The sequence below is a fragment of the Macaca mulatta genome, chromosome 14, assembly GCF_049350105.2.
Source record: "Macaca mulatta isolate MMU2019108-1 chromosome 14, T2T-MMU8v2.0, whole genome shotgun sequence".
Lineage (NCBI taxonomy): Eukaryota > Metazoa > Chordata > Mammalia > Primates > Cercopithecidae > Macaca > Macaca mulatta.
The window spans coordinates 73431318-73449268 of NC_133419.1; the positions used below are offsets into that span (position 1 = coordinate 73431318).

General features: G+C 37.9%; 1 protein-coding gene and 1 long non-coding RNA gene across 5 annotated transcripts in view; one reads left to right on the forward strand and one right to left on the reverse strand.

The window, feature by feature from the left end:
- FCHSD2 (FCH and double SH3 domains 2) overlaps window positions 1–17951 on the reverse strand; it is a 332064-nt gene that overhangs the window by 253604 nt on the left and 60509 nt on the right. For all 4 annotated transcript variants that reach the window (NM_001265957.1, XM_077961195.1, XM_015115119.3 and 1 more), the window contains 1 exon segment: window positions 8442–8487. In NM_001265957.1, the coding sequence (NP_001252886.1) occupies window positions 8442–8487 (46 nt within the window).
- Window positions 9061–16908, forward strand: LOC144334353 (uncharacterized). Its single transcript, XR_013404100.1, has 3 exons — window positions 9061–9349; window positions 12088–12396; window positions 16638–16908. It is a non-coding gene; the product is annotated as an uncharacterized LOC144334353 (long non-coding RNA).

Genomic DNA, 17951 nt, shown 5'->3' on the forward strand with positions numbered 1-17951 from the left:
TCAAGATATTAAAAGTTTCTCTACTTCATTAATCATCAGGAAAGTGTAAATCAAACCCACAATTCTTTACCATCATATATTCACGAGAAAGGCTAAAACGAAAACCACAGACAAAACCAAGTGTAGGTGAGGATTTAAAGCAATAACAACTCTCATTCACTGCTCACAGGATTGTAAATTGCAATAATCACCTTAGAAAACCATTTCATGGTATTTCCTAAAGCTGAACAACACATAACCTATGACACAATAATTCCATTCCTTACGTAAATACCCAATAGAACACATTCATATAGTCACCAAAAGATACATATAAGAATGCTCACAGTGGCACCATTCATAATGATTGATTATAGCCACTATGATTGTTATAATCAGAAACAACAGACAATGACAGGTATTAGCTAGGACATTACTAGAACTAGAACCTTCATGCATTGCAAAACGAGAATGCAAACACAATGCAAAGGGGTAATGCAAAATGATACAGTCAATTTGGAAAATAGTTTGCTCATTTGTTAAAAAGTTAAACATGGTGGGAGGCCAAGGGGGACGTATCACTTGAGGTCAGGAGTTCAAGACCAGCCTGACCAACATAGCGAAACCTAACTCTACTAAAAATACAAAAATTAGCTGGGAGTGGTGGTGCATGCCTGTAATCCCAGCTACTCAGGAGACTGAGGCATGAGAATCTCTTGAACCCAGGGGGCAGAAGTTTGCAGTAAGCCAAGATCACACCACTGACAAGACTGTCTCAAAAAACAATAATAAATAAAATCAACAAAGAAAAAGTTGTTAAACATGGGGGCCAGGTATGGTGGCTCACACCTGTAATCCCATCACAATGGGAGGCCGAGGTGGGTGGATCGTTTGAGTCCAGGAGTTCGAGACCAGCCTGGGCAACATGGCAAAACCTCATCTCTACTAAAAATACAAAAATTAGCCACGCATGGTGGTGCACACCTGTAGTCCCAGCTACTTGGGAGCCTGACACAGGAGAATCACCTGAGCCCGGGGAGGTCAAGGCTGCAGTGAGCCATGATCATACCACTTTACTCCAGCCTGGGCAACAGAGTGAGAACCCGTCTCAAAAACAAACAAAAAAATGTTAAACATAAAATCACCAAATGGCCTGAAAATTCTACTCTTAGTACATACCCAAGAAATATGAAAACATGTCTAAATAAAGACTAGAATATGAAATATGAAAACATGTCTAAATAAAGACTAATATGGTTATTAGGCAGCATTACACCTAACCAAATTTGAAACATGGGAAAATGGAAAGCAATCTAATGTTCACCAGTTGGTGAATGGATAAACAAAATGTTATATATCCGTGCCAAGAAACACTAGCCACCAATAAAAAGGAATAAATTAATGATGCATGGTAAAACATGTAAGAACCTCAAAAAAATCTGCTAAGTGAAAGAAGACAGACAAGGAAGGAGACATACCATATGATTACATTTGTATGGTATGTCCAGAAGAGGCAATTTTATAGGACATAAAGCTGATGGTTACCTTGGGCTCAGGATAAAAGTAGAGACCGGCTTCAAACACGCACAGGAAATGAACTGGAATAATGGCAGTGTTCTAAAACTGAATTGTGCTGATTATGGCATAACTGTACGTTTGCTAAAAATCACTTAATTATATACTTAAGATAGATGAATCATTAATGGTATGTAAATTAAAAGTATACATAACATTTTTTCTTTTTTTTTTTTTTTTTTTGAGATGGAGTCTCGCTCTGTCGCCCAGGCTGGAGTGCAGTGGCGCAATCTCGGCTCACTGCAAGCTCCACCTCCTGGGTTCACGCCATTCTCCTGCCTCAGCCTCCCGAGTAGCTGGGACTACAGGCGTCCACCACCGCACCCGGCTAGTTTTTTGTATTTTTAGTAGAGACAGGGTTTCACCGTGTTAGCCAAGATGGTCTCAATCTCCTGACCTCATGATCCACCCACCTTGGCCTCCCAAAAGTATTTTTTAAAGTAACCAGCAAGGGATAGCAGGTGGGAAGCTATAAATGAAACAAATTTCGTAATGTACTGATACTAGTAGAAGCTGGGTAATAGCTAATAAGAGTTTGTTATGCTAGGCCCCGCGCAGTGGCTCACACCTGTAATCCCAGCACTTTGGGAGGCTGAGGTGGGTGGATCACAAGGTCAGGAGATCAAGACCATCCTGGCTAACACAGTGAAACCCCACCTCTACTAAAAATACAAAAAATTAGCCGGGCATGGTGGTGGGCACCTGTAGTCCCAGCTACTTGGGAGGCTGAGGCAGGAGAACGGCATGAACCTGGGAGGCGGAGCTTACAGTGAGCCAAGATCATGCCACTGCACTCCAGCCTGGGCAACAGAGCGAGACTCTGTCTCAAAAAAAAAAAAAAAAAAGAGTTCGTTATGCTAATTCCTTCTACTTTCACATGTTTGAAAACTTTAATAATGTTTCTTTAAAAATTAAGAAAATGCAATTTTTTAAAAAATCAATAAAATATTTGAATAAACATCTGACCACAGACTATATACAGATGGCAAATAAACACATGAAAATGATGCTTAGCATCATTAGATATTGGGTAAATACAAATTAAAACCACAATAAATACTATTACACATCTACCATAATATCAAAACTAAGAAGACTAACTATACCTAATTGTTGAGGAGGACGTGGAGCACCTAGAACTCACATATACAGCTGGTGGGAACAAACTCCTTGGAATACAGTTTGGCAGTTATTTAAAAAGTTAAAAATGATTCAGCCATTCCACTCCACTTACCCAAGAGGAATGAAACCACTTAACCATACACAAATGTTTATAGCAACTTTATTTATAATATCCAAAAAAACAGAAATAACTCACAGGTCCATCAACAGGAAAATGGATAAACTGTGGTATATCCATATAATGGAATACTACACAGCAATAAAAAGAAATGAAATACTGATGCACACAGCAACATAAAGTACAAAATAGTTAATGCTAAATGAAGAAGCCAGCAGGGAGAGAGGGATTATAAGGATACACAAGAAAACTTTGGGGGCTTACAGATGTGTTCATTATCCTGCTTGTGATGCTAGTTTCACAGGTATGTATTCATGCCAAAATTTATCAAATTATAAATTGTGTGGCTTATTGTGTATCAATTACATAACAATAAAGCTATTTTTTAAGTCAGTATAGGAGATTCCTTGAGTAGGAGTGAGGGCAGTAAAAGTAGGGTACAAGAGGAATTTCTGGGATGCTGTTAATGTGTTTCTTGACCTGGGTGCTAGTTATATGGATGTGTTTGCTTTGAAAATTCCTGAAGCTACATAATTATGACCTGTACACTTCTCTGTATGTATATGTCAATTTTGTTAAAGCTTATTAAAAAGAAAATGAGATACTACTATATACTCATCGAAATGTCAGTCTTTTTAATTTTAGAGAATACTAAACTTTAGCAAAGATATGAAGCAACTGGAACTCTCATACATTGCTGGTGAGAATGTAAACTGGTACAGTCACTTTGGAAAACTGGCTCTATCTACTAAAGTAGAACATACCACATGCCCAATGACCCAGCAGTTCTACTCCTAGACATACACCAAAGAGAGGTATGTTCATATGTCCACCTAAAGACATGTATAAAACCTTTGCTTAGAAGCCCTAGTCAAAACTCATACAAAACAAAAACAATAGGAATTTTCTTTATCAGTATAAATCGTGATATATTCATTCAGTGGACACGATAAAGTAAAGAAGAATGAACTACTACTACATGCAACAACATGCATGAAGCTTAAAAGCTGAATACTGAATGAAAGAAATCAGACACAGAAGGGTACATATTCTATGATGCCACTTAAGTTCAAAAATCAGAAATCCAAAAAATAACAACTATTCTGATTAAAAAAAAAAAAAAGTACCGGTTGCCATTGAAAGGTATGAATATTAACTGCTTCTGGGGCCCTGATAATGTTCTTGGGGGATAGGGGACTGTTCTTTTTTACAGACAAGGTCTCACTCTGCCACTGAGTCTGGAGTGCAGTGGTGCGATCACAGCTCACTGCACCCTTGAAATCCTGGACTCAAGTGATCCTGCTGCTTCAGTCTCCAAGTAGTTAGGACTACAGGCATGCACCACCTCGCCTGGCTAATTTTTTTTAATTTTTTATAGAGATGGGGTCTCACTATGTTGTCCAGGCTGGTCTGAGACTCCTGGTCTAAAGTGATCAATCTGCTCTGGCCTCACCAAGTGTTGGGATTACAGGCATAAGCTACTGCGCCTGGCCTGCTGGTAATGTTCTATATCTTAATCTGGATAACAGTTACATGAGTGTGTTCACAAAAATTTATCAGTGTACTAAGGACTTCTCCATCTTACTACAAATAGGCTATATTTCAACTTTTTAAAATTTATCTCCCAAAATTTTAACTCTACACTAAGCCAAAAGAGGTAAGAGAAATAAATAATTTTTTTTTTCTTTTTTTTTTGAGACAGTCTTGCTCTGTTGCCCAGGCTGGACTGCGGTGGTGCCATCTCGGCTCACTGAAACCTCCGCCTTCCGTTTCAAGTGATTCTCCTGCCTCAGCCTCCTGAGTAGCTGGGACTATAGGCGCCCATCACCACGCCCAGCTAATTTTTTTTGTATTTTTAGTAGAGGCAGAGTTTCACCATGTTGGCCAGACTGGTCTCGAACTCCTGACCTCGTGATCCGCCCACCTCAGCCTCCCAAAGTGCTGGGATTACAGGTGTGAGCCACTGCGCCTGGTCTAGAAGTAAATAATTTAAATAATGCAACTGTCCTCTCTGACCACATCCTGCCCTCATACAGGAAATGCAAATAAGCCTGAAATAATCAATGCATACTGGCAAAATCTACAGAAATAATATGTTAATTATTTCAGAGGTTTCTCTACTATTGACCAGAAGTAAAAACAATGTTTACACAACCAAAGAAAGAGGATAGAAATATCTGTGTCTATATACTCAGGAAATGAGTTGAAAATTAATTGGGAAAACATTAAAGAGTAAGAACTGAGAAGGATCATCTAAAGGGCAAATGTGATAAGTAACAAAAACAGGCAGTAAACTGGCTCTCTATAAATGGGCTTGATTGTCCCAAGCAGAGACACACTGGAGCATTTTAATTTCTGCATATGATCACTTTATAAAAATTTTTTAATGCATTATTAGATACCTTTCATAGTTTACATACATTATTATATAGGATTGTATAAACAAAACCAGCTATACTCTATGTGAGAGACATTTAAATAAATTTTTCAGCCAGGCGCGGTAGCTCATGCCTCTAATTCCCAGTGCTCTGAGAGGCCGAGACAGGAGAATTACTTGAACCCAAGAGTTCGAGACCAGCCTGGGCAACAAAGTAAGACCCTTTCCCTACAAAATAAAAATACTAGATGGGCATGGTGGCACGCATCTGTAGTCCCAGCCACTCAGGAGCTGAGGCAGGAGGATCACATGATCCCAGGAGTTCAAGATTACACTAAGCTATGATTGTACCACTGCATTCCAGTCTGGGTGATAGAGCAAGACTCTGTGTCAAAAAAAAAAAAAAAAAAGGAAAATTTTCAAGGGTAAATTTGACTTTGACCACTCTGTAAAATGTAATTCCACTGTACCTGCATACATACATATTTACACACAGATACATAGCATAAATATCTATGTGCATATATGTATTTGACCAAAAAAAAAAGAGCAAGTTTAAATATATCATTTAGAGTTACAAAAGTAACAAAGGTACTAAAATAGTGCCACGATTATATTGAAAAGAGTAGGCTGGAGAGGAATGGCATAGTAAGTTTCTCATTTATTATAGGTAATCAAGTGATAATGTTTAGAATTGATAAAGAGTCAGTTATAAGCATATTATTTAAAGATATAGAGGCTGGGTATGGTAATTCCAGCACTTTGGGAGGCTGAGGTGGGCAGATCACCTGAGGTCAGGAGTGCAAAACCAGCCTGGACAACATGGTGAAACTCTGTCTCTACTAAAAAGACAAAAATTAGCCAGGTGTGATGCAGGCACCTGTAATCCCAGCTGAGGCAGGAGAATCGCTTAAACCCAGGAGGCGGAAGTTGCAGTGAGCCAAGATTGCACCACTGCACTCCGGTTTTTCCTGGGTGACAGAGCAAGAAGACTCCATCTCAAAAAAGAAAAAAAAAAAAAAAACAACTTTAAATCTTGTTACAGAAGACTATATCATATAAAAGTTTTGATTTTCTATTAAAATTTTTAAAGTACATCATAGACTTTTTTTCTTTCTTTTTATTTATTTATTTTTAGACAGGGTTTCACTCCCATCGCCTAGGCTGGAGTGCAATGGCACTATCTCAGCTCACTGCAATCTCCAGCTCCAGGGCTCGAGCAATTCTCCTGCCTCAGCCTCCCTAGTAGCTGGGATTACAACCATGTGCCACCGCCCTTGGCTAAAATAGCGTATCATAGACTTTCATCTCAAATTTATAAATATATATGTAGTGTATGTTTACATGTATGAGAGTGTATTTGTAAAGGGCATCATAACTGTTGCTATTTCACAGGTTTGAGAGGATCAAACCAGATAACATACATAAAATACTCACAGCATGGTACAAAGGATTCAATAAATGTCAGCTATCATTACTAGTATTTATTATACAGGCATAGAAAAAGCATTCAATACTGAGTGCAGTGACTCACGCCTGTAATCTCAGCTCTCTGGGAGGCCGAGGTGGGTGGATCACCTGAGGTCAGGAGTTCGAGACCAGCCTGGCCAACATGGCAAAACCCCGTCTCTATTAAAAATACAAAAATCGGCTGGGTGCAGTGGCTCATGCCTGTAATCCCAGCACTTTGGGAGGCCAAGGCAGGTGGATCACACAGTCAAGAGATTGAGACCATCCTGGCCAACATGGTAAAACCCTGTCTCTACTAAAAATACAAAAAAATTAGCTGGGCGTGGTGAGGTGTGCCTGTAATCTCAGCTACTCAGGAGGCTGAGGCAGGAGAATCGCTTGAACCCGGGAGGCAGAAGTTGCAGTGAGCCGAGATCGCGGCACTGCACTCCAGCCTGAACGAAAGAGTGACTCCATCTCAAAAAAAAAATAAAGAAAGAAAGAAAAAGCATTCAACAGAAATATTAAAACTGATGCTATTCATTATGTAAAGCACTTGATACATAATAAGCACTCAACAACTACTGATTGAACCAATGAACTAATTAGTTCTGTCTAGCTTTCAAGGAATAGGTGATTTTCTTCTAAGATTATCAAATCAAAAATAAAGGCAGACAGCTACCAAATTAACTATAATGAAATTAGAATTTTATTAAAAAATCTGACAAAGCCTAAAAGAGTCATGCCCCAATCTCTCATTATTTATAATGAGAATAACAATAGTAGCAGCAATAGTGGTTACCATGTAGAAAATTTACTCTATGTTAATTTTTCCTTCTAACAATCTCCCATATTTTAAAATTTTTGCTACAAAGACAACTTTTACAATTTGCAGAAGTAAGTAACAATTTTAGAATACTACCCCACAGATAAAGTAATTGTTTAAAGGGTCAAAATTTCCAAATTGTATTAAATTATCTTTGTACATGAAAGAGTAGTTATTAATTCTTACACAACCACAAAATGATATATCAACATAATTTTTTCTTGTCACATTTAGTAATCTGGACTGCACTAAAGGTCTAAGTAAAATTAAAGAAGGAAATGCTTCAATTTTCCTAGGAAAAGCTCCATGTCATCCACTGAAAGCATCATTACTCTTTATCAACACAGTCATAATGAGAACCAAATGCCTGATGAAAAATTAACCTTCCATAAACTGCAGAGAATGGGGCATATAAAGAAGAATAAATCAACATACTTGTAAAAAGTATCATTATTCATACTTGTAAATACTTTACAAATATTATAAATAATACCTCCTCCAGGTTTACAACCTTCTTTATAACGATTCAAACAGAGCAAAGTTGGGGATCAAAGTGAGAGAGAAGTAACAAGAAAAGGGTTGGGCACAGTGGCTCATGCCTATAATCCCAACACTTTGGGAGGCCAAGACGGGCGGATCACGAGGCCAAGAGATTGAGACTGTTCTGGCCAACATGGTGAAACCCCGTCTCTACTAAAAATACAAAAATTAGCTGGGCGTGGTGGCACATGCTTGTAGTCCCAGCTACTCAGGAGGCCGAGGCAGGAGAATTGCTTGAACCTGCGAGGTGGAGGTTGCAGTGAGCCAATATCGCGCCACTGCACTCTAGCCTGGCGACAGAGTGAGACTCCATCTCAGAAAAAAAAAAAAACAAGAAAGAAATAACAAGAAAAGGAAGGCATAGGGATACTATGGCTTGTCTCCAACAACCATTTCTGTCCTTAAGCCACGGAAAATAAGTATACCTAGAATAGGACCTCCAATTCCAAGCTTACCTGTGCATACTCTCTTTCAATAGCAGCCTTCTTCTGACTGAATGTCCTAAAAATACAAAGAAAAATTAATTATCAGAAGGATAACTTAATAATTTCATGTAAATCTATCAACACACCTTCAAATACTGCCTGGTAAGATATGTGAGGGAAAGGTCAATATTTTATTCATTTTTATGTCCTTAGGAATACTGCTAACAGCATGGTCTCTACAGTCAGAGGATCTACATTCAAACCCCCAGCTCTACCACCAACTAGCTGTATGACCTTGGCCAAGTCACTTCACTTCTCTCTTCCTCAGTTTCCTCCTTGCTAAAATGGGGATAATAACAGTACTCACCTCATAAGGATATTATAAAATTTAGTTACTTGAAATACATAAAGCACTCAAAATAGTGCCTACCACATGGTAAAATCTATATAAATGTTGGCTACTGTTACAAGAATAGCTACTATATATTAGGCACTAAAGATGTTTACTGGACTTAACCAATGTAAGAGGGAACTAATGAAAACAAGGTGAAAATCAAATTTGATTGGCTTCTGAATATGAAAAATGCTCAAAATGGTGGAATGATGAGAGCATACTTTCCATACATGTATTATATTTCAAAGATTCTAAAGTACACCCTTTTCTTTTTTTTTGTTTTTTGTTTTGTTTTGTTTTGTTTTTTTACAGACAGGGTCTTGTTCTGTTGCCTAGGCTGGAGTGCAGCAGTGAATAAGGTCCTAGCTCACTGTAGCCTTTAATTCCTGGCTCAAGAGATCTTCCCACCTCTGCCTCCGAAGTGGCTGGGACTACAGGTGCACACCACCACATCTGGCTAATTTTTAAATACTTCTTGTAGAGATGGAGTCTTGTTATGTTTCCCAGACTGGTCTTGAACTCCTGGCCTCAAAGCAATACTCCTGCCTTGGCCTCCCAAAGCACTGGGATTACTGGCATGAGTCAATGCACTTAGCCAGTACATCCTTTACCTATATTAACATTTATGATACTGGAATGCATCTTTTAATGACGATTGGCAGTATTTTCCTCTATCTTAATGGTATATAAAATAACAGTGTACCTTACAAACATAAGCATTGTAGAGTCAACAAAATGTGGTACTATTAACAATTTACCTTGAATATCCTGAGTTTAAAGACTTTACCAGTATGTGCCAGGAATCAGTGCTCTTAAAATCACTGCACCAGCGCAAAGACATGAGAGTAAGAAGTAGAAAAAAAAAAGGAAAGCACTGAAATAAAGAAAAAGGCAAGAAACCAAAATTCTCACCTTAGAAATCATTTAAATTCACCAAAAGACTTGATTTCTTATATAAAAATATAACTGTTTAAGATCTTATATTTGTTTTGAATAAATAACTAATTTCTTAATTTCAAAATAACGAAAGCAAGAAGTCTCATTTTAAACATAAAGATTCATGCTTATTCAAGGGTGCTTCAAATGGCCAACACAATAAAACGAAGACTATATTATCTTTTTAAATGTTTATTTAAAAAAAAAAAAAGTCTCCAGTGGATTCAAGGTTAAAAAATGAGAGAGGATTCTGGGAAGATGGCAGCTTAGTCAACACCAGGAATCTGACTCCCAGGCTAGGTAACAATTGCACTGGCAGAATGAATCATGTAACCATTTTGGAACTAGGAGTCATGAAGGCTTGCAACATCCAGGGGAAGCCTTGGATGATAAATTATGATTAATTTTGGCCAATTTCAGCCCTTAGCACAGTGGCAGCCACCACCTCCCACCCCTAAAACCATGGCAGGCAATCATGCATATGTTTCTGGAGCAGCTTGCAAATAGCTACCACAGGGAGGGTGGGCAAAAAGGACCCTGACCTTAAAATATTGGGGCTCTGTGCTCTGACCTCAGATTACCACTTCTGATCATGGAGGTGCAGAAAGAGAGGGGGTGACCACTGTTGTTGCATTTCCCTCAGCATTGATGCAAGTTCCTCTCCTTCCCACTGAAGTGACTTTCGGAGGATTTAAAGAACTGACGCCTTTTCCTTCTCTCTTAATTTTTCTCTTTTTTCCCTTGTGAGAGCCACATCTTGAAGACATTCTAAAGCAACCACATTTAAGGGAGAAATTGGAAAGTCACCACAGAAGCCCACGGGAAGGTGCAGGTTCACAAAAGATTTCAGAAGACTTGATTTTAACACCTCAGGTACAGCTCAGTACAGACTACCTAGAACATTTAAAAACTTTTTAACTATCAAAAAAAAAAAAAAAAATCCCTGGGCAAGGAGGGGAATCTGATTTGCAGAATTACCACAATTCTGGTATTCTGGTTCAAGTTGATGTTTGAAAAAAAAAAAATTAGACTAGAGTTACCACATTATTACATTCAAATCTCCACTTTTCAACAAAAATCACAAGGCATGCTAAGAAGGAGAGAAGTATGGCCCATTCAAAGGGAAAAATAAGCCAATACAAATTGTCCCTGAAAAAGAATTGATGGCAGATCTACTAAACAAAGATACTAAAACAATGGTTTTAAAGATGTTCAAATAATTAAAGGTCAAAATGGTAAAACTAAAGAAAACTATGTGTGGGCAAATTGTAAATATGAAAAGAAAGCAGTGCTATGGGGGAAATTTATAGCTTCAAATACCTACATTATTTTACAAGATGAGGCTGGGTGCAGTGGCTCACGCCTGTAATCCCAGCATTTTGAGAGATAGAGGTGGGTGGATCACTTGAGGCCAGGAGTTGGAGACAGGCTTGGCCAACATGGCAAAACTCCGTCTTTACTCAAAATACAAAAACTAGCCGGGCAAGTGGCGCATGCCTATAGTCCCAGCTACTCAGGAGGCTAAGGCAGAAGAATTGCTTGAGCCCGGGAGGCAGGGGTTTCAGTGAGCCAAGACAGCACCACTGCACTCCAGCCTGGGCAAGAGAGCAAGACTCCATCTCAAAACAAACAAACAAAAAAACACAAAAGATCAATCTCAAATCCACAACCTAACTTTACAGCTTAAGGAACTAGAAAAAGAACAAATTAAACCCCAAGTGAGCAGAAAGAAGGAAATATTAATAATAAAGATTAGAAAAGAGATAAACGAAGACAGTAGAAAAATAATACAGAAAATCAATGAAACCAAAAGTTGGTTCTTCAGAAAGACCAACAAAATTGACAAACTTTACCTAGATGGACTTATAGAAAAAAAGGGAAAACACTAATTACCAAAATCAGAAATGAAAGTGGTAAACACTACTACTGTTCTATAGAAGTAAAAAGATTGTAAGAGTATTATAAGCAACTGTACACCAGCAAATTAGATAACCTAAATGAAAACAGGGAAGTAATCCAAGTGTCCAAGAAATGAATGGATAAATACAATGTGTTATATACAATGAAATACTATTCAGCTTTAAAAAGGAAGACAAATCTGATATATGCTACAATATGGATGAACCTTAAGAATATTATGCAAAGTGAAGTAAGTAAATCAAAACAACACAAATATTGTATGATTCCAATTATATAAAGTCCTACAGTTAACTGTAAAACAGCCTCAGGCAGTAAAAGGCATTGTATCATAGGAGATGACAGCTCCATGCATGGTACTACCCCTGAAGACCTTCCATGAGACAAGATGTGAAGGCAGAAGACAATAATATTGATGATTCTATGTAGGCCTTGGTTAACGTATATGTGTCTTTATTTTTGACAAAAAAATTTTTAAAGTACAAAAAAATAAAAATTTGTAAAAATAGTCAAAAGCTTATAAAGATATAAAGAAAATATTTTTATATAGTTGTACAATGTGTTTTAAGCTAAGTGTTATTTCAAAAGTCAAAAAGCTTTTTTTTAATTTACAAGTTTATAAAGTAAAAAAGTTATAGTAAGCTAAGGTTAATTTATTTATTACTGAAGAAAGAAAAGTTTTTGGGCCGGGCATGGTGGCTCACCCTGTAATCCTAGCACTTTGGGAGGCCAAGTCAGGTGGATCACTTGAGGTCAGGAGTTCGAGACCAGCCTGGCCAACATGGTGAAACCCCGTCTCTACTAAAAATACAAAATTTAGCCAGGCATGGTGGCACATGCCTGTAGTCCCAGCTACTCATAAGGCTGAGGCTGGAGAATTGCTTGAATCCACTGCACAGGTTTCAGTGGGCCAAGATCGCGCCTCTGCACTCCAGCCTGGGCAACAGAGTGAGGCTTTATCTCAAAAAAAAAAAAAAAAAAAAAAAAGTTTTTAAAATAAATTTAGTGCAGCCTAAAGTGTACAGTGTAACAAATAAATAGTCTACAGCAGTGTACATTAGTTTCCTAGACCTTTACATTCACATGCCACTCACTGACTCACCCAGAGCAACTTCCAGTCTCATAAGCTCCATTCATGGCAAGTGCCCTACACAGTAATACCATTTTTCATCTTTTTCCATCTGTCTCCCAGGCTGGAGTGCAGTGGCGCAATCATAGCTTACTCTAACTTTGAACTCCGGTGCCCAAGTGATCCCCTCACCTCAGCCTCCTAAGTAGCTAGGACTACAGGCACATGCCACCAGGTGTGGCTAATTGTTGTTATTGTTCCATTCCTTACTATGTTCCCTAGGCTGGTCCTGAATTCCTGGCCTCAAGCAATCCTCCTGCCTTGTCCTCTCAAAGTGCTAGGATTACAGGCATGAGCCACACTGCCCAGCCCATTTTTTAATCTTTCATACCATATTTTTGTTGTATCTTTCTTATAGTTAGATATGTTTCGATATATAAATACTTACCATTGTGTTACAGCTGCCTGTGGTATTCAGTACAGTAACATGCTGTTCAGATTTGTAGCCCAGGAGCAATAGGCTATACCATATAGCTTAGATGTGTAGTAGGCTATGGTTTGTGTAAGTGTACTCCATGATGTTCACACAATGACAAAATTGCCTAACAATGCACTTCTTAGAATGTATCCCCATCATCAAGCAATGCATGATTGTATATATACATATGTGTGTGTGTGCGTGTGTGTGTGTGTGTGTATGTATACTAAAATAGTAATGAAAGTGTTCTCTGGGTCATGGTATTACAGGCTTTCTTTACTTTCTTCTTTTGCTTTCCATAATTTCTGGTGTTGTAGTAAACATATAATGCTTGAAAAAATAAAGTCCTTTATTCAAAAAAATGCAAATTCATAAACATGTACACATACTTTTTTTACACTCATGTTGTTTTTCTATAATTGGACTAAGAACAGGAAACAACAGGTGCTGGAGAGGATGTGGAGAAATAGGAACACTTTTACACTGTCGGTGGGACTGTAAACTAGTTCAACCATTGTGGAAGACAGTGTGGCAATTCCTCAAGGATCTAGAACTAGAAATACCATTTGACCCAGCAATCCCATTACTGGATATATATCTAAAGGATTATAAATCATGCTGCTATAAAGACACATGCACACGTATGTTTACTGCAGCACTATTCACAATAGCAAAGACCTGGAACCAACCCAAATGCCCATTAAGGATAGACTGGATTAAGAAAATGTGGCACATAAACACCATGGAATACTACACAGCCATAAAAAAGGATGAGTTCATGTCCTTTGTAGAGACACGGATGAAGCTGGAAACCATCATTCTCAGCAAACTATCCCAAGGACAGAAAACCAAACACCGCATGTTCTCACTCATAGGTGGGAATTGAACAATGAGAATACTTGGACACAGGAAGGTGAACATCACACACCGGGGCCTGTCGGGGGCAGGGGGAGAGGGGAGGGATAGCATTAGGAGATATATCTAATGTAAATGACGAGTTAATGGGTACAGCACACCAACATGGCACATATATGCATATGTAACAAACCTGCACATTGTGCACAGGTACCCTAGAACTTAAAGTATTATAATAAATAAATAAATGAAAAAAAATTGGACTAAGAAATGATGACCAGCACTACCAAATGTTATCTCGCTACCCACTACAAATACCCGAGCAAATGACACTAATTAAAATGAACTAGCTCACATTTTTACCATTTAAACATTTTTAAAAAATCTAAAAATCCTACCTATATATTGTAGATGATTGGATTTTTTGTATCTCACAAAAGACAAAAGGAAATATGTAAATTATGTATTTATTACCCTTTTAAGTTTATACATAACTCATTTTAAAATAAGGACATTTAAAATAAGTCCACAAGAAAAAGGAATAGCTTTTGTACCCTTGATGTGCATATCAACTAATTTAAATATTCTCAGTAGCATTTTTAGTTTTAGTAAAAAGTTACTTGTCTACCAACTAATTTCCTGTTTTAAAGCAAAAAAACAAATCTGGGATACCAACTACTCAAAATTCACATAACATATATTTGGAAATCTATTCATTATAATGTATCATTATATATCAAGAGAGCACAGCAAAAGAAACCTGATAATCTCCATATAAGATGAAAAGGCATTTGCTAAAATTCTGAATCAATGTCTCATAAAACTTTTAAAAAATATTAATGGGTGCTATAACAAAACAAACAATAACAAGTATTGGCAAGTATGTGAAGAAATCAGAACTCTCATACAGTGCTAGTGGAAATGTAAATGGTGCAGGTTCTGTGGAAAACAGTCTGGGAATTCCCAAACTGGTTAAACACATCATTAGCATATGATTCAACAATTCTATTCCTAGGTGTCTATCCAGGAAAACTTAAAACACATGTCCACACAAAAACTGGTAAATGAATGTTCACAGCAGCATTATTCATAATATCCAAACAGTGCAAACAACCCTCATGTCCATCAACTGATGAATGTATAAACAAGATGTGATATATTTATATAATGGAATGTTATTCAGCCATAAGAAGGAATGAAGCACTGACACATGCTACAATATGGATGAACCTCAATAACATAAGTGAAAGAAAACGGATGCAAAAGGCCAAATATTTTAGAATTTCATTTATACAAAGTGTCTACAATGAGCAAGTCCAGAGAGACAAAAAGTAAATTAGTGATTGCCAAGGCCTGGGAGATTGAGAAAAACTTTGCCATTAATCCAAAAGTACAGTATTTTTAACTGGATAAACATTTTCATACAGAAAAATGAGCATGTAAAAAGAGCCACAAAAATTCTGAGAAAGAGTAATATTAAAAAAAAAAAAAGCCTACCCCTACCAGATGTTAAAAATTTTAAAGTGACAGTAATTAAAATAGCTTGGTAATGGAACATAAGTAGACAGAGTAATAAAAGATAAGTTAGGAATCAGGAATATATCTAAATGTATCTAGAAATTTAGTAACTGAAAATTCTGAGGGGAAAAAAGATGCATTATCAGTAAATTGTGTTGGGATAACTTGATAGGAAGATCTAATGTTAAGTAAACAAAAAATGTACAGAATAATGTATACTATCTTTTCAAATAAAAACGTTTACACATATATATATGGTAATTATAATACTTCTCAATTACAGCATTTCCTCATGTGAAAATCCATCCTGTGCAAAAATGCCTACTCTGGTTCCCTTAGAAATCACTGTGACAGAACTCCCTAAAATATTACACATGAGACTAGCCTAACAAGGGCTCCACATGAAGAAACTGGCAGCAGCAGTAGAAGAAAGACCTTCTACTACATTCCTGTTTGTACTATTTGAATGTAAACTATGTGCATATGTATAATGCATATTTTTATTGAGATGAAATTCACATAATATACAATCAACTGTTTTAAAGTGAACAACTCAGTGACATTTAGTGCATTCACAAATGTTGTACAACCACTACCATCTCTCCCTAATTTCAAACTTTTTCATCACCCCAGAACACTCCAGACCCATTAAATAATCACACTTCATTCCCCTTTCTTCTCCTCCCTTGTCAACTACTAATCTAATTTCTTATCTCTACAAATTTGCCTATTCTGGGTATTTCATATGAAAGAAATTATATGTGACCTTTTGTGTCTGACTTCATTCACTTAGCATACATTTGTAAGGTTTATACAAGTTGTAGTATATATCAATACTTCATTTCTTTTTATGGTTGAATAATGTTCCATTTTATGGGTATACCACAATTTGTTTATTCATTCATTTATTGATAGACATTTGGGTTTCCACATCTTGAGTATTATGGATAAAAATGCTGCTATCCACATTCATGTATAAATCTGTATGTAAAGATACATTTTTAGGACAGGCGCACTGGCTCACACCTGTAATCTCAGCACTTCGGGATGCCAAGGCAGGCAGATCACTTGAGGTCAGGAGTTTGAGACCAGCCTGGCCAACATGGTGAAACCCCATCTCCACTAAAAATACAAAAAAAAAAAAAAAATTAGCCAGGTGTAGTGGCAGTTGCCTGTAATCCCAGCTACACGGGAGGCTAAGGCAGGAGAATCACTTGAACCCGGGAGGTGGAGGCTGCAGTGAGCCAAGATCGTGCCACTGCACTCCAGCCTGGGCCACACAGCAAGACTCCATCTCAAAAAAAGAAAAGAAAAGAAAAGAAAAGAAAAGAAAAGAAAAGAAAAGAAAAGAAAAGAAAAGAAAAGAAAGCAAATACCACTTCCAGGCAGACTTATAGAATGTCAAACCACATTCACATGTTATGCCCCAGCTAAGTTTCTTAAAAGGACCAATAGGCTCATGATTTCATGTTCTAGCAAATGTGGTCTTTTCCACTTGGAATTTCCTCCCCTGTTATTTGGCCTAACTCTTCCTCATTCTTTAAAACCTAGCTGAGGCTGGGCGTGGGGGCTCACACCTGTAATCCCAGCACTTAGAGAGGCCAAGGCAGGTTGATGACTTGAGGTCAGGAGTTCGTGACCAGCCTGGTCAGCATGGTGAAACCCCATCTCTACTAAAAATACAAAAAATTAGCTGGGCGTGGTGGTGTGCACCTGTAATCCCAGCTACTCAGGAGGCTGAGGCAGGAGAATGGTTTGAACCTGGGAAGCGGAGGTTGCAGAGAGCTGAAATTGTGTCACTGCACTCCAGCCTGAGCGACAGACTCAGTCTCAAAAAAACAAACAAAAACAAAAACAAAAAAACCTAGCTGAAAATATGATCTCATCTGAGAAGCCCTCCTGAATTCCACTTGTGATCCAGATATACCTCCTCTGAGATCCTCCAGCATCTTCTTTTTTAGAGGTAGGGTCTTGCTCCATCACTAAGGCTGGAGTGTAGTGGTGCAATCATAGCTCACAGCAGACTCTAACACATGAGATGAAGTCATCCTCCCTCCTTAGCCTCCCAAATAGCTGGGACTACAGGTGCACATCACCACACCTGGCTAATTTTTTAAAATTTTTTTGTAGAGATGGGGTCTTGCTATGTTGCTGAGGCTGATCTCAAACTTCTGGCTTCCAGTGATTCTTCCGCCTCAGCTTCCCAAAGTGCTAGGATTACAGGCGTGAGCCACCACACCTGGCTGATGAATGTTAAGAATAAAGATAGGACTGGGTGCGGTGGCTCGTGCCTGTAATCCCAACACTTTGGGAGGCTGAGTCAGGCGGACAACCTGAGGTCAGGAGTTCAAGCCCAGTCTGACCAACATGGCA